Source organism: Lepus europaeus, chromosome 4 (assembly GCF_033115175.1).
Source record: "Lepus europaeus isolate LE1 chromosome 4, mLepTim1.pri, whole genome shotgun sequence".
Classification (NCBI taxonomy): Eukaryota; Metazoa; Chordata; class Mammalia; order Lagomorpha; family Leporidae; genus Lepus; species Lepus europaeus.
In genome coordinates this window covers 52,054,713-52,078,596 of record NC_084830.1, presented here as the reverse complement: position 1 = coordinate 52,078,596, position 23,884 = coordinate 52,054,713, and the positions used below count along the sequence as shown (strand labels likewise).

Below are 23,884 nucleotides of genomic sequence, written 5' to 3'. Positions count from 1 at the left end.
CCTTGCCTGTTTTTCAAACAATAGACATTTTCTCTACAGAGTCTGCTTAAATGAAAAATCTTTTTTCCTCCATTTAAGAAGTATTTGTTAGGTCAGTAGTCTTTAATTCTAAAAAATACTCCCTCATGCGCTCCAGAATTGCATAATGTTCTTTAGAAATTCAAGAAATCTTATCAATTATATAATCTAATTTAATTTTATGGAAGAGAGGACTGAAGCCAGAGATTCTGACTTTTGAAGGATTACGTATAACTCAGCAAAGCCAAAAGTTGACTCCTGTCCTAGAGATGTCTCCACAGTAACAGATGAGTCTCTTAATAAATAATGACTTAATATGGGGGAAAGATGTAAAGTACAGTAAGGAGATTCTGTAGAAACAGGCAAGAATCTGATAATGAAGATCTCTGGAGAATCAGAATGAGTTAAAGCAAGTTAGCAGGAGGAAAGTGAAGAATCACAGAAAATAAAAAATTAAATAGAATAGAAAAAAATAACCATTTCATGTTAATAAAATCTTCATGGAAGACTAAATCTCATAAAATAGACAGAAAACTGAGACTTACAACAAAGAATGGAAGAATATGGATCACAAGGCAAATGCGATTGTCTTACTGAAACACTCAAAAGGAGCCATTATTACACTGCAAACCCACAAGTGCTAATATTACATTTTCCCATCACAAACATCAGCCCAATTTATTTTATGCCAAGCCACTCCTTTGTCTTGCTAATTCACCCTGGTGTATTAATCCATTGTTCGTTTGTTTCCAGACACCAGATATGTCTCTAGCATTTTAAAAGTTGACACTGTTTTGCTGGATACTCTGTTATCTCAGTTAATCCCTTATCAGTGTCTTCAATGGCAATATTTTCCAGTTTATTCACTTACAACACTAGATAGCCCTTCAGGTCCTTGACAAAGATGATGTATCAAAAATGAAAAATGACTTCAGATTAAAATGAGAGATATTTTAGGCTACCATGATTATAGAGTGAACAAGAAAGGTATAAAAAGCAGCAGCCTGTGATGAAAATCTAAGTCTTTTCACCTCCAATTTTCATTGCAAGGATTAATTTTCCCTTAGGATCTTTGTGGAGTATTTGTAAGGTACAGAATGGGCTTGGCTCCTATGGGACAGCTGCATCTCACATCAAATCTCTCCAAGCTAGTCCAACACAGAGAAAAGAAATCAAAGAACAAAACCTCTTCCAAGAGACTCTTGGGTTCTCCCAGAAACACAACACTCTCAGAAGGAACTATCTGAATTCAGTTGACAATGAAAATGTACTAGTTAGCAGGTCACTAAGTCTCAGCTCCAAATGCCCCCTTCCCTACTCTGCATTGAGATGCTGCAGTTGGATTCTATAAAGCATAGTTTGGCTTTGCCAGCTTCCTCCCAGTTATGCTCTGTTAATAGGAGGTGATAGAAGGAAAAAGACTGCAAACTTGGAGAAGGAAGAAGGGACTTGTGTCTTCTATTTGTTACCCATTTGCTTGCTGTGTCTCTGAAGTACTCTGAAAGAGTACAACTTCAGCCTGGTGGCAGCAATTCCTTCCATAGCATCACTAAATCAGTTTTCGGTTTTCAACATTTGCTTCACTGTGTCTCCCCTCAGAAAGGACATCAGTGGGGCCGGCGCTGTGGTGTAGTAGGCTAAGCCTCTGGCTGCAGCACCAGCATCCCATAAGGGCACCAGTTCTCATCCTGGCTGCTCCTCTTCCGATCCAGCTCTCCGCTATGGCCTGGGAAAGCAGTAGAAGATGGCCCAAGTGCTTGAGCCTCTGCACCTGCAGGGGAGACCCAGAAAAAGCTTCTGGCTCCTGGCTTCAGGTTGGCACAGCTCTAGCCATTGCAGCCATTTGGGAAGTGAACCAGCAGATGGAAGATCTTTCTCTCTGTAACCCTATCTCTCAAATAAATAAATAAATGGAAAACAGGAAAGAAAGGATATCAGCACCAGCTAGCCAGTGTTCCTGCTCCTGGAACAAGTACTTGGGCCATTTTCTGCTGCTTTCCCAGGCACACACAGTCTTCCTCCAGGGTTCAAAGACACTAGCACCAACTGACCAGTGTCTCCTCCTCAGAAGTCATGCTTCAGATCTGTAGAATGTCTCCCCTAAGTTGCCAGATTTTAATGATTACAATCTCTTCCCTTGTTCTCCTCAGCCTTAGTGGTGATAGCTGCTTCCTGTTACCTCCTCAGTATCTTAGAGTAATATATTTACCTTTCAGTTACCCTGCTAATATCTTCCTATCTAATTAGAAATGCTTTACGTGAAATTCTACTGTGTGGTTTCTATCTCTTAACCAGGTAAACCAATACAGAAACTCATGCCAGAAATGATCCTGGAGGGGCTGGCACTGTGGCATAGTGGGTAAAGTCACTGCCTACAGTGCTGGCATCCCATATGAGTGCTAGTTCAAGTACCAGTTGCTCCACTTCTTTTTTTTTTTTTTTGTGACAGGCAGAGAGAGAGAGACAGAAAGGTCTTCCTTTTTCCGTTGGTTCACCCCCCAATGGCTGCTGCGGCCGGAGCGCTGCAGCCAGCACACTGCGCTGATCCAAAGCCAGGAGCCAGGTGCTTCCCCTGGTCTCCCATGCGGGTGCAGGGCCCAAGCACTTGGGCCATCCTCCACTGCCCTCCCGGGCCACAGCAGAGAGCTGGACTGGAAGAGGTTGCTCCACTTCTGATCCAACCCTCTGCTTTGGCCTGGGAAAGCAATAGAATAAGGCCTAAGTCCTTGGGCCCCTGTGAATCTGCATGGGAGACCTAGAAGAAACTCCTGGTTCCTGGCTTCAGATTGGAGCAGCTCCAGCCATTGCAGCCATCTGGAGAGTGAACCTGTGGGTGGAAGACCTCTCACTCGCTCGCTCCCTGCCTCTGCCTCTCTGTAACTCTGCCTTTCAAATAAATATTTTAAAAAAACATCAATGATCCTAGAAAATAGGAGGAATGGTTTAGTTAAATTGGGCCTAAATGCTGTGCTGAGCTCCTTAGCAATGGGAAATGGGATGGCAGTAATCCATAGCATACAATAGCATCCTGATCAATTGAATTATACGCTGTCCTTGATAGTGATGTTTGTGGCCCATTCACTTCATTGTTATGGCAGTCATAATCACTACATGGAATTAATCTGGATGGATCTCATAAATACACTGCACACTTACAGAATAAAAATGAGAATGTCAGGTCTTTAAGCTCAAGTAATGGTTAGAGAACCATGATGCCGGAGTTGGAATTCTGCAAAAGATGGCAGATGGTACAACTTCTACTGAAGCCGTAAAAGTATCATTTATTCCTAATTAACAAAGGGAATACATTGCTAGAAATCAAATGCAAAATCTAACTGTACAAGTTGCAGAATTATGAGGTAAATCCTCAGCATTACCGATTCTCTTACAGAAAGTTGGGACACTGATTGCATAAGAGTGAAACTTGGAACGAGGCCGTCTGGTTGTACCCAAGCAAATCTTTAAACGCCTGAGTCACTCTGAGCCTGCCTTGCAAGTAGAAAATAGTCTTGTCTCTTGTGTCTGAGACCAGCCTTCACTTCCTGGAAAACTCTGTAATGGTCTCACCTGAGGCACTTGCCGTACATGGGGAAAGCCATTCTGCATAAGAAGCAGCTGAAAAATCCTCTGTTGCTTCAAGATGATGACAGTCAAATCTTAATGTGCTCCACAGTTGAGCTCAGGAAGAAACAATTATACATCAAGAGAACTGCAAAGTTTTATCTATGTATGTATTGTCAGAAACCTAGGGAATATCTGTGGGAGTGGATCTGAAAGGTGTTAAACCAAAGAGGATGAAACATAATATAGAACTGAGCTGGGTTTACTAGAGTCCATGTTCATTTTACTGCTAGAAGTGACTTGTTGGTGGATGAGACATGATATTACAATTAATGACTCAGCAGAAGCAATCACAGACTCAGGCAGTCAAAAACGTTGGAATGGACTTATCATGTCAAACCTGCACACCCACTCTTCTGTTCACCCCCAGAGATGGCCCGCGTATACTCCTTTCACTAAGACATAGATAAAAAGGCATTTTAGAGGAACACATGCATGCTGGTGTGGTTGCTCTTCAACACAGACGAGGCATCACAGTTTGAGATGACTCCACTGGGCTGTGCTGCCTGCTTTCAACGGGAATTGATTGGTGGATACTTGAGTAGCAGGCCAAATAGCAGCACTTAGACACTAAAGACAAGGTGAGTACATTTATAACGGGAAGTAGTGAATATTAGAATATTTTGACCCCAAGGACATTTGGCAGTGGCAAACTAAAATTAGTCTAGCATTGAAATGAATGAGAAAACATTTTTTTTTAAACTTTTATTTAATGAATATAAATTTCCAAAGTACAGCTTATGGGTTACAATGGCTTCCCCCCCATAACTTCCCTCCCACCTGCAACCCTCCCCTTTCCCGCTCCCTCTCCCCTTCCATTCACATCAAGACTCATTTTCGATTCTCTTTATATACAGAAAATCAGTTTAGTATATATAAAGTAAAGATTTCAATAGTTTGCCCCCATTTAGCAACACAAAGTGAAAAAATACTGTTGGAGTACTAGTTATAGCATTAAATTACAGTGTACAGCACATTAATGACAGAGATCCTACATGATATTTTTTTTAAAAATTGATTAATTTTCTATGTAATTTCCAATTTAACCCCAAGTTTTTTTTTCATTTTCAATTATCTTTATATACAGAAGATCGATTCAGTATATACTAAGTAAAGATTTCATCAGTTTGCACCCACACAGAAACACAAAGTGTAAAAATACTGTTTCAGTACTAGCTATATCATTACTTCACATTGGACAACCCATTCAGAATGGATCCCACATGGGACGTAAGTACACAGTGACTCTTGATGTTGATTTAACAATTTGACACTCTTGTTTATGGCATCAGTAATCTCCCTAGGCTCTAGTCATGAGTTGCTGAGGCTATGGAAGCCTTTAGAGTTCTCCGACTTCGATCTTATTCTGACAGGGGAGAAAACATTCTATGTGTTTTAACCAGCAGTCTAACTTGAGTAGTCACAATAAAGTCACAATTATTCAACCAGTTCCCAACAAAAGGAGGTTCACAGACCCAGAGGACCTTTATGGAAAGGGTGGCCATGAGAGAGAATCCAGAAGCACTGTCATAGTACGTACAAAAAAGCTTCAAAAACTTCATAGAGAATGCATTCTCTTTTATTTCCACTTTCTGCAAACATTTTGAAAACTTCTTATATTGTAAATAGTCCTTCAAACCTTGCGCAAAAAAGGTCAGAGGCTATTTAATAGACTGTTTACTGGGGGAAAGAGAACACCCAGATTGTTCAGAAATTATGAGAAAACTGGTTCTTAAATAGTGCTCATTCCAGATGGAGTCAAAAATGATCATCAGGTGAAGGATGGAGTTTTAGTTCAACTTACAGTGGTCCCAGTTCCTACCTTGAAATTATCTTCCTGGTTCCTGAACATATTACTGGAACAGACATTCTTGGAAACCAATGAAGTTGCCAACTTTGTTCTTTAGCCAAATTTTGGAGTAGGAAAGACCAAGGGAAAGTCTACAGAATTTAAACCAAAAGCAACACTGTGGGCAAACTGCAGAGAATAGTGCCACTGTGAAACACCTGAATGGTATAGGAGGATTGCTATCTATCACACCTTCAGTAAATTTACTTGTTACTCTAAGTTTGACAGATGCTCTGGATAATCCTGATTTCCCAACTAAAGTGTGGTCAGGTCATTTATGAGCTCTGATGCCAGAGAAAAGTCGAGGCCTTCAGCTATTTCAGGGGGAAAGCAGCAGCATGCCAAGTACTCCATAGTGGATGCCGAAGAGTTAACCTTTTGTCAATCACGAGTACTCCCACATCTACTCTCCCAGGTACTCTGCTAAATCAGGGATCCATGGAAAACGAGGCACACTCCTGGGCCTCAAAGAGCTCCCAGGGCTCAAGGAGCTCATGTTCTAAATATATAGAAAGGTCATAAAACTGCAATTATAATTTGGAGTGTTAAGTGCCCTCTAAGGACATGCACACAGGAGACTGGGAGCATAAATGACAGCACCTAAAACTGACTATGTCGGAGTGTGTTTCAAGTTTGGGGGAGAAGAAGGGAAGAGTGGTGGCAAAGTCCTCTTGGCACAATGTAGCATGTTTTCAGGTGATGCAACCCTTCTATACATTTTTATCACTAAAGTCTCCAAACAGAAGTTCTAAAAGACAGTAACACTTTCATAACTGTGAGTGTAATATCAGCTTGGGACCAATGTCAACCTACATCCTGGCACCTCCAGTGCTACTTGTAGGAGCTTGTATTGGTTCAGGAGAGGCTCTAAGGCACCATCAAACCAGGCTAGTCATGACAAATACTGAATGCCACTAGGACCTGTTCATCTACTATCCTTCCCTACCTTAGTGGTCCCAAGCATTTGAGTTGTCTCAAAAAACCACCACACAACTGAAGACACTGGCAAGAAACACCCAATGACCTGTTAGTGACCAATTTTTGGATAACAACAGTTTCTACTTGAATCTGTATATTTCTCACAAAGAAATTCCTACCTTATCCTAATAATTCATTTCATCTGTGGCACTAGTGCTTTTTCCAACTATAGACAACTTATGCATATATATTCCTCTCACACTTTATTAATCACTGTACTTTATTTCTATTTTAAAAAGTACAAGTTATTCTAGTAAGATTGGTGTAAAATCATATTGCTTATTTGCATGGTTCTTTTAGTTTGTTGTCTACAACGTTGCTTTCAAGAAAGTATTTTTTCAAAGAAAATAGAGATGTTCATTTTTAGAACAGACAAAAAATTATCTCCAGGGCAAAAAACATGCAGCAGCCTAAGAATTAAGAAACTCCACATATAGCCTAAGGTGGTTAAGAATCCTTATTCTGTCACTTCTCCCTAGGCACTTCATTTCACTGCATATCACATAGTATGTATGTTGTTAGGGAAAGCAAGAAACTCCTTTGTATATAACTACATAAACACATTTAATGACAACTTACAGAATACAAGTATTACTGAATCAGTAATAAAGTGTGCTTATATGTAATTGAACCAAAATATAAGATATTTTTAGATAAGAGAGAATATGAAGGGGAAAGTAACCTCAATATATTGGACAGGATAGACAGTTCAACTGGCTTTATAATGTTTTATTTTCTTAAAAATATGAAACAGTAGTATACAATGTTAAAATTCAGTAGAATGAGATGGTAAAATACATAAATTATTATCATTTGTATTTTTCTAGTTAAATATCTCCTCCATTTTTAAAATGGCTTAGGGATTAATAGATTTTGGATAAAAAGTCAATAATTTAGTAATTTGGGACATATCCACCATAAATCTGAGCCAAATCAGATACATGTAAGGCATCTGATGTGCCTCTCAGAATAAATACTTAATTTTTAGGTATACAATAAATGCTGAAAGATATTTAGTATATAAATCCCTTAAATTCTATTACTTACATATTTTTAGCCTCTAATTAAATTTCACTTCAAAATACAGAGATTGCTAAAGAAATAAGAAGTGAAGCCATTAAAATGATGGTTTCCCATTGCAGCCAGCAGGGGTTACAGCCATGGAGTTTCTTCCCTCCCTACATAGGTCCCTATGTAGACCTTCTAATGAGGAAAGGAATCTGACCACAAGCTCTGCAGATCTCTTTGGTCTTTTGTTCTCACATTCCTCCAGCTCCCCATACAAACTCCACTCCATCATGCTATTCCTTCCTTGTTTTCTCAGTCTAACGTTCATTAATACACCTGACGTTTGTTGAGTGCTTGGATGAATAAGATCATATGCAAGGAGCCATGGTAGGTAGGGGCCCAGAGACTAAAGAGACAGGAATCCCCTCTCTTTCTGTCTCTCTCTCTCTCTTTCTCACTCTCTCTCTATATATATTTATATATACACATATATATGTATGTATATGTATATATGTATACACATACACCAATGTATAATTAATATATACACATAAATATTAATTTATTTATATATTAATATACAGCATACATAAATAAGTATTGATAATTATATAATGGGCATGTTGAAAGACATTGCTTTGGGAACATTTATCTTCCAGCAGCAGAGATTAGAAAAGACTGCATGAAAGAACAGAACCTTAGGCCAGCACCGCGGCTCAATAGGCTAATCCTCCGCCTGCGGCACCAGCATCCCGAGTTCTAGTCCCAGTTGGGGCACCAGATTCTGTCCTGGTTGCTCCTCTTCCAGTCCAACTCTCTGCTGTGGCCTGGGAGGGCAGTGGAGGATGGCCCAAGTGCTTGGGCCCTGCACCCCATGGGAGACCAGGAGGAAGCACCTGGCTCCTGGCTACAGATCAGTGTGGTGCGCTGGCCGCAGCGCGCCAGCTGCAGCAGCCATTGAAGGATGAACCAATGGAAAAAGGAAGACCTTTCTCTCTCTCTCTCACACTGTCTAACTCTGCCTGTCAAAAAGAAAAAAAAAAAAACCTTGATAAATGGGTAGAATTTGAATGTTACAGTTTTCAAATTCCCTTTCCCCCTCATCTATCTGTAGAATGTAAAAAGTAAGTCTCCATCTGGAAAAGTCTAGAAATGGCTCATAAATGTCACTAGTATGAAGTAATGAGCATGGTCTTGGGGAAAAGCACATAGTCACAGCAGTGTTTCCCATGTCTTAATAGGATTCTTCCTGTGAAAATCTTGACAGGCTGGAATGATAAACCAAATGAAACATACTAAAATGTAACAGGTGCAACTGCAAGTACCTGTACAGAGGTGGGGATGTAGTCTAAGAAACGACTTTTGTTAACATGCTCAGGATTCTATCAAGGACAAACTCCAAAAAGGATGAATAACATAAGGAGGTCAAGGCGTAATTTATTTTTCAGACATAATGAATTTTTATTCATAAAATATTTATATGGCTCAAAAAAAAAAAAAAAAAAACCACGAGGAAGTGGGATTTAGCCTAGAGGTTAACATGTTATCAATCCCACATCAAAACTCCTGAGTTCAATTCCTGGCTCCAGCTTCCTGCTAATGCAGACTCTGGGAGGCAGTGGTGATGGCTCAAGCATGTGAATTCCTGACACCCACATGGGAGACCTGAGTTGTGTTCCTGGTCCGTGGTCCCAGTCCTGGCCCAGTAGGACCACTGAGGGTATTTGAGGAGTGAACCAGTGGCTGGGAGGTCTATCTGCCTGTGTCTGTGTATCTTTCTCTCTGTGTCTGTCTGCCTCTCAAATAAGTAAATTTAAAAACATAAAAACATAAAAGATGTATGCTCAGAAGTGTTACTCCAACATTTGTGCTCATCGATCATATCATACTTCAGAGATTTCCGATTACATTGTTATATGTCTCCTTGCAGTGTTTCATTAGACAATCACAGGTATTGCAAACACATTCACATCCTCATTTCCTCTTTCTCCCATACAGACTATGTCTTATACTGTTCTTCATCTTGCTTGTTTTCAATTTACAGTATATCCTGGTAATCTTTCCATATGGTATAGAGTTGTCTCATTTCTTCTCCTGCTGCATAGTGTTTCATTCTGTAGATATGTCATGGCTTATTGTGGTAGCTTCACAACACAGCTACAAATTCTTTGGCATGCCTCCCATCAAAAGGTAAAGTCTGCAATCCATCACCTTGAATACAAATGGTTTATAAGAGCTCTAGGCCGGCGTCGTGGCTCACTAGGCTAATCCTCCGCCTGCAGCTCTGGTACCCCGGGTTCTAGTCCTGGTTGGGGCGCCGGATTCTGTCCCGGTTGCTTCTCTTCCAGTCCAACTTTCTGCTGTGGCCCGGGAAGGCAGTGGAGGATGGTCCAAGTCCTTGCGCCCTGCACCCGCATGGGAGACCAGGAGGAAGCACCTGGATCCTGGCTTTGGGCTGGCGTGCTGCCAGCCGTAGCAGCCATCTGAGGAGTGAACCAATGGAAGGAAGACCTTTCTCTCTGTCTCTCTCTCTCACTGTCTAACTCTGCCTGTCAAAAAAAAAAAAAAAGAGCTCTGACCAACAGAAAATGGCAGAAGAGACAGTATATTTGACTTTTGAGACTGAATCATAAAAAAATATGGCTTCCACTTAAAGCATGTTATATTAAAAAATGGCTGAGTTTTAGTAATAACCTATGTACTTATTAGAGGCTAGTGGCAAATCCAAACACTATTCTTGTTGAGCCTGGCTAAGTATTCCATATTGAAAACCAGAACAGAACTTCTAAATTCTATAAATTTGGAAAACGCTTTTTGTCACAAAATTTATATAGCTGGCACATGACGTAGCAGGTAAAGCCTCCACCTGCAGTGCCAGCATTCCAAATGTGCACTGGTTTGAGTCCCAGCTGCTCCACTTCTGATCCAATTTTCTGCTATGTCCTGGGAAAGCATGGAAGATGGCCCAAGTCCTTGCGCCCCTGTACCTGCATGGGAGACCCAGAAGAAGCTCCCAGCTCTTGGCTTTAGATAGGTGCAGCTCCGGCCATTGTGGCTATCTGGGGAGTGAACCAGCAGATGGAAGACCTCTTCCTCTCTCTCTACCTCTGCCTCTCTGTAACTTTGTCTTTCAAATAAAATAAATAAATCTTAAAAAAATATATCTCAGTAGAAATATAGGCTTATTTGAAAAAAGTCTAATAATCAAAGAGATTTTTTTTTAATTTATTGGAAAGGCAGAGAAACAGAGATCTCCCACCCATTGATTCATTCCACAAATGCCCACAATGCCAGCATTGGGTGAGGCTGAAGCCAGGAGCCAGAAACTTAACCCAGATCTCCCATGTGGGTTGCAGGGACCAAACCACTTGAGGTATCACCTGTTGCCTCCCAGGTTGCACATTAATATGAAGCTCGAATAGGGAAGGGAGCCAAGTAAACCCAGATACGGGATATGAGATCAACAAGTATTCTCACATTCAGTCTACTTGCTATCATCGGTTTTTTTAGATTTATTTATCTACTTATTTATCTAGAAGTCAGAGTGGCAGAGAGAGAGAGACACAGGCAGATATAGTCTATCTGCTGGTTTATTCCTCAAATGCCCACAATCAAGGTAAGACTAGGCCAAAGCCAGAAGCCTAGAAATCCATTCAAATCTCTCACATGGGTGACAGGGACCCAGCTACTTGGGCCATCATCCACTGATGGATTGGAAATTGGAAATGAAGCAGCTAGGACTTGAACTGGCATGCACACAGATATGGGATCCAAGGTCACAAGAGATGGTTTAACCCACTGTGCCACAATGCCAGCCCATACTGGCTCTCATTTCTATAGCCTAGACCTCTTCAAGATGGTGAATCTTGCACTTCACCTCTGAAACTATAAAATGTCTTCTTGTAACATGCCTTCCCTTAAATTCTCTCTCTGTCGAATTCATACACGCAAACGTCGAACAAATTGGGGCTTTCTTGTACACTGTTTTAAGACCCATTTTGTGAATCTACCATGCTTAAATATCCCAGCAAGAGTGAAAAGAAAGATTTTTGCCTTTGCCTTTAAACATATATGCTCAGAAGAAAATGCCCTAACAAGTCTTATAGCTCATGCAAATACATTCTATAGAAGAATTAAACATTGCATCCTAGTTTGGCTGCTGATTCATAAAAGAGCTATGTAATGTTCTTTAATGTTCAATACACCACCCTTCCAATTTCTAAAAGGGTCCTGGAAAAAATAGAAACTTAAGCGCAAGAGGAATATGGGAAGTAAGAGAGTGATGTGGGGCCGGCGCTGTGGCGCAGTGGGTTAATGCCCTGGCCTGAAGTGCCGGCATCCCATATTGGCACCAGTTCTAGTCCTGGCTACTCCACTTTTGATCCGGCTCTCTGCTATGGCCTGGGAAAGCAGAAGGTGGTCCAGGTCCCTGGGCCCCTGCTTCTGGCTCCTGGTGTAGCTCCGGCGGTTGTGGCCATCTGGGGAGTAAACCAGAGGATGGAATACCTCTTTCTCTCTCTCTCTCTCTCTGCCTCTCTGTAACTCTGTCTTTCAAATAAATAAAATAAATCTTTAAAAAAAAGAGAGAGTGACATAAGAAGAGACAATAAGCACCAACATTTTTAACACAAGAGATAGATGTATTCTCTTACATGTATCCAGATTCATCACAAAGAACAACTCTGTCACAAAAGGGCACATAAGACAAGGGCACTTCAAAAAGTTTGTAGAAAATGGAATTAAAAGATAATGCGCATTTTCCATGAGTTGTCTTTAAAGTACCCTCATCAGCCACTCCATTGACAAACATGGAAAACTGAGGCCCTGAGACACAGAGCAATTAGTCCAAGTTAAACAGGTAGTAACTAATAGAGATAAAAAATAACTCAAGTTGCTGGTCTCCCTGGTCAAACATCTCCTGGTAGATCTTCCCTGAGACTGAAAAGGGATTTAGTTATAAAATACTTGAGAAACTCACCTGAAGTCCAGGGAATAGAGTCAGACATACTTTTTCACATATTTTGTATACTCATAGAAAAAAAAAAGAAGCAGCCTAGTTTACAACAGAAACTGGAGAAAAGGAACAAATCTAAAAAAGCACAAAAGCAACACTAACTCCTTTGCATCCGCACTGCCCTCCCAACAAAAAAAGAGCCACAGAAGTCTTCTCAAAAAAGAGAAAAGAATAAGAAGGTCCTCTCCTTCAGAAGCCATGAAAGAGATGCCATTCCCAGTTTATTCAATACCTCTTAGTCATTATAAATATGGAGCACACAATGGCTGAGCACAAACTGTATCCTGGGTTGTCTGATTTTCCCCAAAATAGAAGACTAGGGTTGCCCTTTGGGTTACCACTTGGATCACTTCCCAGATACTTGCTTATTGCCCTCAAAGAGAGTTATGTACACACATCCTGCAGCTCCTCTTCAACATCTGTAAACATCTGTTTCACATCTGTATCCATCTGGCAAATACTGCAAAATTTTAAGAGTGCTTTACCCTCAAAGTTTGCCACTGCTGAAGAGAGAGTCTTCAGCTTCCTTGGAAATAGACAGGAGGCAAAGAGCACCTTCTCCCCAGAGGGAAATCTGAACATATTTCAGTACACAATTGCTGAATGAGATTTCTCTCCAACTCCAAGGTCTCCTCAGACTCCAGACTTGTACATCCAACTGCCTACTCGAAAGCTCCTCTTGAATGATGGCAAAAGGCATTTCAAACTCAACATGTCTAAAATAGAATTGATTTCCACTCCCTCTCCCCCTTGCACAGTCAACTCTTCCTTCTGTTTGCCTTTCTCAGATAAAAACACAACCTTTTACCCAGTTGCTTAGGTCAGGTTTGGAGATTTGTGAGTCCTTTCCACTGATTCAACCCATTTTGCAAGTCTTGTTGCTCTGTGTTTAAAATATGTACTGAATACAACCAATTTCAGTACTTCCATCACCTCTGCCCTGGCTCAGACCACCTTCACCTCTTGCCCATTCCATTCTAACATCCTCCAGTTTAGTCTGTTATCTTATTAGCCTATTGATTCTTCCATCACAATCCTGGCACCACTATAATCCATTCTCCATATACCTACCAGGATTCTCTCCTTTAAAAGTGAAGCATTTCATCACTCTCCTTTACTGAAAACCATGCTTCTCATATCCTCAGAACACGAAGTTGTCTTCTGATGGTGGCCTACAAAGTTGTCCCAGTCTTTGCTAGTCTACTCCTCTGACCTCTGCTACCACACCTTCCCTACATCACCATGCTCTAACCCACTGTCCTCCTTATTTTTAAAACTAAAAGTGTTACACTTGCTAGAAGCTGGCCAGAAACACTCATCCCCTAAATCTTGCAAATAATTGATTCCAACTCATTTTTCAGGTCTCTGAGCAGTCAACTCTGTTGTCTTTCCTGAACACGCTTCTGAAACATTCCCCACCCAGGCAGCTACTTTCTATCCCCAAACTCCGCTTTGTTTTCTTCACTCTCTGAATTCGTGATGTTTACTATCTATTTCTTACTGGAATATAAGCTCCTCAGTATCTGGAATAGTATGGTAGGCACTCAAATACTTGAAAGGATGAGCAAATGAATGAAGCATTTATTGATTAATGTTTTAAAGATGCTGGGTAGAACAAAAAGGAAATGTAGGCATTATAAAATAGAATAAAAGAATCCTGTAGGCTGTTGCTGGCAGAATAATGGAAAAGAATTGTAACAGGAATCGGGCTTGCCCAAATAATGGAAAGGCAAACAGATATACTTTTGGGCTCATAAGGATATGGGCTTAGTGAAGCAGCTTTTGATTCAAGAACGTTTGGAAACTTTCCTTAAACATAGCACTAACACAGAACAAAATTAAGTTCATTAGATACAGCAGGTGCACACCCTACAAGGGCCTGGCAGGAGCTTCAGGAAACTACTCTCAATTATGTTACATCTTTCTTGCTCATTGTGACAACCTGGCTTCCATTACTTTCAGAATCCTTGGCAAATAGAGAATTTAATCTAACCTTACAATGGTTGTGCGTGTGGTATGGGTCTGTAGGTCTGCATTATCTCTTCTAGTCACTGTTAAGTTCTGCAAGGATGCAAGGACATTCAAAAATAAAAGATCACCAAAATATAATCAAGGACTCGAGGTTAGTAAATGACTAGTCTAATGTACAAGAACAGACTCCTAAAAAACTGAGATCTTACCCCCAATTTAGACTAAGGCACTATCTCTAGCCTGATTTCTACAGGTGTGGACCATGAGAAGGTCACTAAAATTCCATCTACGTACTGCAGGATTTTTAAGAATGTAGAAGAGTGCATTTTAAATAACTTATCTCACAAACTAGGAGTCAATTTATTTTATGTTTCTAGTTACTGAAAACATTGCCTCAAATAATTTCAAATTTATACTTTCACAAAAGTGAAAGGAATAATGCCTTCTAAAGAACAAACGTACTTCCTAAAGACCTAAATGTATTTCAATGTAAAGGAATATTAATCTCTTCATTGAAGTTAAACTTATTCAAGGTGATTTTGCAATTAAAATAAGGTATATTAGACTCTTACATTAGATGAAATGAGTAATTCTGCAATTTCTTAAAAAGGACTTGAATATAAACATATTTAAGTGACTCTCATCAAAGCCACTAATAGCCTTCACAGCACTAAGTTCAAAAGACATTTTTGGTCCTTATCTGCTTTGTTCCTTTTGTAGCTTTTGGCATATCTGATAACTACTTTCTTTCTTTTTTTTAGAGATTTTATTTGAGAGTTGAGTTACAGAGGGAAGGACAGAGAGAGAGGTCTTCCGTCCGTTGGGTCACTCCCCAAATGGCCGCAATGGCCAGAACTGCGCTGATCCAAAGCCAGGAGCCAGGTGCTTCTTCCAGTCTCCCACGTGGGTGCAGGGGCCCAAGCACCTGGGCCATCTTCTACTGCTATCCCAGACCATAGCAGAGAGCTGGGTCGGAAGAGGAGCAGCTGTGACTAGAACTGGCACCCATTTGGGATGCCGGTGCCGTAGGCGGAGGATTAACCTACTGCACCACAGCACTGACCCCTTGATAACTACTTTCTTGAAGTATTTTTTTTCCCCTTTGATTCTCTGCTATTACTGTCTCCTGGTTTTCATCTTACCTTGCTGGCAGTGAGGTACATCTTTATATATCTACTCATTAAATACAGGAGCTTTTCAAAACTTTGTCCAGGCTCTCTCCTCTTCTTACTCTACTCTTTCTCCCTGTGTGGTATCATATGGAGTGTCCCAGACATTTTTCACATTCTGGTACACATGGAAATATTACAATATTTGTATGGCTACTCAGAGCTGGAGGCCACTGGCCAGAAAGCTTTAATCAGTACCTCAGCACATGTAAGCTTCAGCATACCACATCCGGTGATACTTGGGGGGCCATGGGAAACTCTGAATCAACATCCGTATATTTAACTCTCACCAACATATAAATAATGCACAATTTCATATTTTAGCCCAGGCCTCATTTCTTAGCACTACAATTATAGATCCCATCGCCACATGCTTTCTTGGATATTTGAAACCTGAGATATATCATATCTAAAACTAAGCTCATTATCTGTATTCACCAAACTTGGTCCTCTTCTGGTCTTCTCCTAGTACAGGCAATCACACCACTGAGGTGTATAAGCCAGAATTCTAGGGGGTAACCCTGATACCTCCCTCTCACTTTCACATGCAATCCATCATCAAGCTCTGTCCAAGCCATCTCCTAACATCATCCCTTGTCTCTCCATCTCTCACATCTCTTTTTTTCATTTAAGGCATACAAACTTCACACATTTCATATATACAGATTTAGGAACATAGTGATTCTTTCCACTCTATCACCATCTGAGTTCAAGCTATTACTGCAATTCACTGAATTTACCTGAATTATTAAAGTAGCCAAACAAGTGGCCTGTTCTAGTCTACCTTTCAATTCATTCTTCAATCTATAGAGCAATTTTTAACAATAGCAATAATAAAGTGAATCCAGTCATCCTCTTCCCCTCTTTTAAGACACCATTCCTTAACATGATCAACAATATGGCAGACTGACTGATATTCATTGCTGGTTATCTTTTGCTGCAGAACAAATCACTCAAATTCTTAGTAGCTTAACACAGCAGTTTTCTATCTATGCACATGATTCTATAGGTTATTCAGCCTCACTTAGATGCCTTTCATCTACAGTCTACTAAGCGTTTGTAGTAAGAATCTGGGTAGGGCTGGAGCCATCTGAAGGCTCAGCTGAGATGGGTATCCAAGATGGCAACCTCACTCCCAGGGCTGAGGGCTGGACAGCATCCATGAAGCCTCTCCCAGTGGCTCACTGGGAGTTCCTCAGAGCATGGCAGTCTCAGGGTATCCACTTCTCATGGCTAGTTACTCTTCCCAGAGTGCACTTTACAAGACACCAATGCAAAAATTTTAAAATGTCTTCTGACCTAGGCTGTGAAGTCATTCAGTGCATCTTCTACCTTTTTCTAGGGGTCAAAATCAAGTCTTGGGGCAGCCCAAATTCATGAGGAGGATCTACAAAAGGACTTGAATATTAGAAGACAAAATTCTTTAGAGGGGGAAGAGAGTTTTTGGATAATATCACCTACACCTACCCCTCAATCCATCCTGCAGCACTTCCCCTACGGCTGCATCCACTTTAGCCACATTGGCCTTCCCTCAGTTGCTTGTATGTATCAAACTCCATCCTTCAAAAAGCTTTGCCCACACTGTCTAGAATGTTCTTCCAGTTTCCCTTTGGCCAAATTAACCTTCTGATCACAATCAGTCCTGAGGAAAACCTTCTCTAATTCCTTTAATCTGGTTAAATCTTAAATATATACTCTTTGATTTTTTTTTTTTTTTTTTTTTTTTTTTTTTTTTGGACAGGCAGAGTGGACAGTGAGAGAAAGAGTCAGAGAGAAAAGTCTTCCTTTGCCATTGGTTCACCCCTCAATGGCCGCTGCGGCCAGCGCAATGGGACCGGTGCACCGGGCTGATCCGAAGCCAGGAGCCAGGTACCTCTCCTAGTATCCCATGCAAGTACAGGGGCCAAGGACCTGGGCCATCCTCCACTGCACTCCCGAGCCACAGCAGAGAGCTGGACAGGAAGAGGAGTGACCGGGACAGAATCTGGCGCCCTGACCGGGACTACAACCCGGTGTGCCAGTGCTGCAGGCAGAGGATTAGCCTATTGAGCCGCAGCGCCAGCAATATATACTCTTAAGGCTCCTGGATCCATATCCAGCCCCATTTCATTCCCATTGCATTGTGTATTTGCTGTGTGATTATGTCATTCACATTTCAATACCTCCACTACACTGGAAGGGGAGTCATTTCTGTTTTACTCTACTACCTCAGAGCTTGTCCTGTACCCAGATATTGGCTTGCTGAATGAACAAAACAAATAAACCAAGTAAATCAAACTGCCCATTTAACAAATTATTTTCCCTTTATGAATTACAGTGACATATAAAATACATTCCGATATTCAACACTGTGCATAGATAATTAGATAGCCTCAATTATAAACCATTTTTCATAGAGATCTTATAAATTTAAAGATAATTTTTGCCATATCCTACCAAAAAAAGCAGCCCATATAAAGGAATTTATGAACACATCCAAACTGTGTATGTTCAGTGGAGTATCTACCATATTCCTTTCAAATGGGCCTAAAAGTCTTTGACTTTAATTTCTCTGCCTTAAAAAAAGCTACCAAGAATACCAAATGGGGCACTTCAGTCAGGAAAGAAGTGATTTCCCTACTCTGCAGGAATCCAGTTCTGACAGTAGAGAACACTAGAAGCATTCCATTGGAAACGGGTAGATTGTTACACAGACCACACATGATTCTTCCTGTGCTAAAACCCAGTGCATAATACTGACTGCTCCAGGCTACACTATTTTTTTTTTTTTTTTGACAGGCCGAGTGGACAGTGAGAGAGAGAGAGACAGAGAGAAAGGTCTTCCTTTTGCCTTTGGTTCACCCTCCAATGGCCGCCGCGGTTGGCGCGCTGCGGCCGGCGCACCGCGCTGATCCGATGGCAGGAGCCAGGTGCTTCTCCTGGTCTCCCATGGGGTGCAGGGCCCGAGCACTTGGGCCATCCTCCATTGCACTCCCTGGCCACAGCAGAGAGCTGGCCTGGAAGAGGGGCATCCGGGACAGGACCGGTGCCCCCACCGGGACTAGAACCCGGTGTGCCGGCGCCGCAAGGCGGAGGATTACAGGCTACACTATTAATAACCTGCCTAGCAATAAACCTTCCAACAAGTTTCAAACTGAAATGGAATATTTCATCTTGGGTATGGGAATATTCCTGTTCTTTAGAAGGTGATAAAAAGCAAATGGTCATGCTGGAGAAAATATTCACTTACTCTATCTCTTGACTTCTTTTTCTTTAGATAAAAGTTTTGAGTAATTACATTCGGCCTCTGAATTCATGGATTCTGCATCTGCAGATTCAACCACCTGCTGATAAGAAATATGCTTTTTAAAAAATTGCATCTGTATGGGGCCGGCGCCGTGGCACACTGGGTTAATCCTCCACCTGAGGTGCTGGCATCCCATACGGGCGCCAGTTCTAGTCCCAGCTGCCCCTCTTCCAATCTAGCTCTCTGCTATGGCCTGGGATAGCAGTGGAAGATGGCCCAAGTGCTTGGGCCCCTGCACCCGCGTGGGAAACCAGAAAGAAGCACCTGGCTTCTGGCTTCGGATTGCCACAGCTCCAGCTATTGCAGCCATTGTGGCCATTTGGGGAGTGAACCAACGGAAGGAGGACCTTTCTCTGAATCTGTCTGTAACTCTACCTGTCAAATAAATCAATAAAATCTTAAAAAAAAAAATTGCATCTGTAGTGAACATGCACAGACTTTTGTCTTGTAATTACTCCCTAAACAAAATAAGGAAACAACCATTTACAAACTATTTACATAGTATTAGGTATTATAAGTAATGCATGGATGGATGATTTAAAGCATATGGGAGCATATGATAGATGATATGTGCAAATATTACATCATTTTTATATAAGAGACTTGATTATCCACGGATTTGGGTATCCACAGAGCATCTAGGAATAAATCCCCCATGAATACCGAGAGTAGACTATATAAATTATGTATTATATATAAACTAAAGTTCATTATCAGAAATTACATTCTATTTCTGGTCTTTTGAATGCCAACCATCAACTCTGTACACAAACTACTAAAAATATCTGGTCTAATGACAGAATTTTTCTCACTATCTGTAGTAATTCGGTCATGTGCTTACCAGTTCCTTCTTCCCACTACAATATAGGCTCCACGACAGCAAGGGTTCAGTGGGATCTGTTCACCTGAAGCATTGCCTGGCACCTTGTGCTGCTGCCCAATCAATTACTGAGGGAATGAATAGTGGTACTCTTCTAGAATTAGATCCTGCTAATATGATATTTATGAAGATGCTTATTTGTTATTTAGCAAGAAAAGATATTCTGTCAGAATGTAAACAAAGTGGCTTGACTTCTCAGTTATGCTTCTTGTTTTATAGGTATTAGTGTTTGTAATGATCTAATATCCTATCTCATTCACCAGTTAAGACAAAAACTTATTCTAGCAAAAGGAAGAAACTTTTTGCTAAATCACTGATTCCTCTGGTTGGTATAAATTTTCTAGAAATGAAATGATTTTTTTCTCAGCAGCTGAATAGAACTTGAATTTACTGTGTGTGTAGGAGCCCAATGAGATTAGAGAAGTATATGGCAAACAGTAAGGAAGTCCACAAATAGGCCCATGAATATTACCATTTTGTGGAAATAAGTTAACCACCAGTTGATTAAAAATTTACAAAGAAGATCCAAAAGAGAGGGTATGAAAATATGTTATAGAATGATTACTTAAATCCAAACTTTGTCTCTTAACAAGTTGTCTTAAAGGGCTGAATTGATGAAGTCAAAACATTCTTTAATGAGTGTTTCAACTTAGTTGATATCATACAGTTTAGATGACAGTAAAATATTAATATCAAACTGACCCATTAAAGAAACCCCCACCACTTGGGTGGCCTGTGATGTAAATTTAATTAATGCTGATCAGCAAGCATTACTGGTCATCAATAGCACTGGGTTATTCTCAGCTATATCTCTTTTTCCTTGTCATGCTCCTTGTTAAGTGTGGATTAAGTAGATTTCAAGTCATGAAGTGTTAAATGGAAATTTCAAACACTGAACAAGTTCAACCTGCTCTACAGCTACTCCAATTCCAGGTTGGAACTTACAAAAAGTTGTGCTATGAGAAGCATGACTTGCCCACATTTTCAAAAGTATTAATTCTTGTCCCCTTGGTTTTTTTAAGTACACTCTCATTTAGTCCCCCTAAAGAAATGCACTTAAGTTACATTTGCCAGTGCCATATTTGGCCAATCTTTTCACTCCCCTAAGTGGTTTCTTAAAGTCTCACCTTTCATTTTTTATAACTCCTGACTCCACCTTATTGCTGCTATAGTAATCAACAGTAAGGCTTAGAAGATAGATCTTCAAATAAATTGGATAGCTCATAAACAGAATCTCCCCTTTCCTGCTCTAGATCCTATTGTCATCAAATATTTTTTATTCTATCTTAAGAAAAGCAAACAGAAATACATGCTACAGTTACTTGTTTAGAAATTAATTTCAATCTCAACCAAAATTCGCCTTAAAAACACACCCCCATCTTCGCTTCTATCAGAAGTAAGATTCTTCTCCCTCATTCACAACTAAAGCTAACACCATGGCTTTCAAGTAGGAGTGTTATGGACCGGCAGGGATTTCAAGTACATGACGACTATTGATTAACTACCCATTTCGGTAAGGCAATTTCCTTATTGAACAGAGCATTGGTGGGTGAATACTAAGAGATGCACATTTTTCAAGCTCAAGTCCTTTCAAGGACAGAAGCCAAGGTGAGCCATCCTCTCTGCTTTCTCGGCCATGCAAAAGGATTTGTGAATGATCGTGAAAGGTTTGCACCACCTCCCAGCCGCACTTAGGGGCGGCTCTGAAAACAGCAACGCGCAACACACAACGCACAGCTTGGGAAATTCCTGTCATATCCTGTACCCCAGGGTAAGAAGTGGTGAAATACACACACGCTCCTCCACCACCACCACCACCACCAGAACAGCCCCGGGTGAAGCTCTCAGGCAAGCGGGCATTGATCGGGAAGACACAGTCAGCATCCTTCTCCCCCAGCCCGAGAGAGAGGCTGGCCTCCTTCTCTAAGCTAAACGCCCTAGTCGTTCTAGGTTCTTCCTTGCAAAGGAGAATGGTCTACGCTGGCCTTACCTCTGGGACTGCTTTCTTGCAAGTACGGTGGGGCGGTGGGAGTGACATTCCCCGAATGGGATGCTGACAGCAGCGGCGAGCGTTCGTCCACCCCGTCAGCAGCCATGACTGCAGCGGCGGCGGGCCGGGGAGAGGCTGAGCCGGGTTGCGGTGGAGGTGGAGGTGGAGGTGGCGGCTGGTGCTGCTGCCGCGGCGGCCGCTGCTGCCGCCTCCGGGAGGGCCCGGGATGTGTCACAAGGCAGGAGGCGGGGGAGGGGAGGGTGCGAGCCCGGGAGGCGGGGGAAGGGAAGCACGCCCCGCGGCAAGGCTGGGGGAGGGGAGGGCAGGGGAGAGAAAGAAAGAGCCCTGGAGACGGGAGGGGGCAGAAGTGGAGGAGCCGGAGCCCAGCCCGTCGGAGAAAAAGGAGCGCTGGAGGAGAGCTTGGGAAATGCGAAGAAGGGAAGGGGTCAAGTGACCCAGCGAAGGGCGGGGTGAATGGGATGGAGGGGTAACTCCTTTTTTGTTGTGTGTGTGTGTGTGTGCGCTTTAAAGAAAAGAAACGCATAAAGAGCCTCCAGAAAGGGCCAAGAGAAAAGGCCTCTGGGTCGATTCCAAGGCAGGAGCCGGGACTCCTGGCTATCAAACTTTGCAGCTTTGATAGGAAGAAAGCTCATTCCTAGGGATGTCAAGTCTTCCTTGACAGGTTCTGCTTTTGGGATGAAATCGCTTTGCAACATCTGTTGTCTAAGAGGAAGAAATTTTGGCCTCAGCGATGGCTTTCCCTACTGGTCCATATTCTTACCAATGTTGAGTGCTGGCATTATTGTCTGCCCTCTAGTAGCATAGCATTGAAACTACGCATCCTGTGCTGGCTGTTACAAGTGCTCTTTTACAAAATGGGTTTCAGTTTTAGTGTTTTTCTGTTGTTCCATATTGTCCCTGATATGTTTACAATAATCATGTTTATTAATGATGTAAGACAGTTAAAAACAATTTTCTTTAGATGTTTAAAAATTATCTTTACACGTAAAATATATTTAAAAAAAAAAAGCTATCAGAGTTCTTGCATTGTTTCCTGTGTTTATACTTTTTTATTTGTCTTTACTTTTTGGATGCTGTACCATATTATAATAATATGGTTTACACGAATAAAAAACAAATCAAAGTTTTTAATGTACCCGAATAAAAATGCAATAGGAAAATAATCATGGGCTAAAATGATAATTTTCCCACAACAACTCTTTAAGTCATTCAAGAAACCTTTATTATTGTAAGTACACTGTGTAGGCGCCATCACAGTCCTGAGAGATGCCTGAGAGAGCACAGTCAAAAACACACCAAAAACGAGTCAGGCAGTCCCTGCAGTAGACTTCAAAGCAGACTTCATACATTTGAAGCTACTCTCACTGACATTAAGAAGAGTCCTCTGAAGACAGCCTTTCTTCCAGAAAATCCATTTAGGCATCAGCTGGAAATCCCAAGGGAAAATCAAAGAATGGCATTTTCTATTATTTAGCATCTTCTGTGGGTTAGTGACATCAAGACTGAATATAAAGATCCCCTTTATAATGTAACCCAGGGGCATGTGTATGTCTCCAGGAACCTAGCAACAAAAGGATCAAGATGTAGCACTTCCTGCAAAAGGGACTAGAATTTGTAAAGTGAATAGCAGTGTTTCCCAGTTGCTATCTGGAGGCCATTCAGTTAAGGGAAATGATAAGAGGAATAAACAAAATTTTATTGTTATAGGGTTCCATCCATTTTAATACTATATTTGCTTTTCTGTTCAACACATACTCTACTCCTAACTGAATTTATGAGGTCACAAACCATATCTATCTTATTCATGACTGTATCGCCAATATCTAGCATAATGCCTGGAACTTTTAGTAAGCACTCAATATTGTTTTCAAATAAAAGAATGATTGAATAAATCATAGTCAGTCCCAGAATCTTATTAGGACAAAATGTTTGGCACTAAAGTTAAGAGCATTTCTTTTGACTTTTTGGTGAAGATGTGACAGTATTGGCATTCTACTGACCAATTTTGTTGTTGTTGTTCCAGTCTATCTCTATTACTAAGGTTTCTCTTTGGCTCAGGTAATGATCAATAGAAAGGTT

General features: G+C 41.2%; 1 protein-coding gene across 1 annotated transcript in view; it reads right to left on the bottom strand.

Moving 5' to 3' along the window:
- The window catches only part of PIP4P2 (phosphatidylinositol-4,5-bisphosphate 4-phosphatase 2), a 67,952-nt gene extending 46,000 nt beyond the window's left edge, over positions 1-21,952 (bottom strand). The window contains exon 1 of the mRNA XM_062189507.1: positions 21,785-21,952. Coding sequence (XP_062045491.1) covers positions 21,785-21,890 — 106 coding nt within the window. The 5' untranslated portion in view covers positions 21,891-21,952. The remainder of the gene's footprint in view (positions 1-21,784) is intronic.
- Between the last annotated feature and the right edge of the window lie 1,932 nt (positions 21,953-23,884).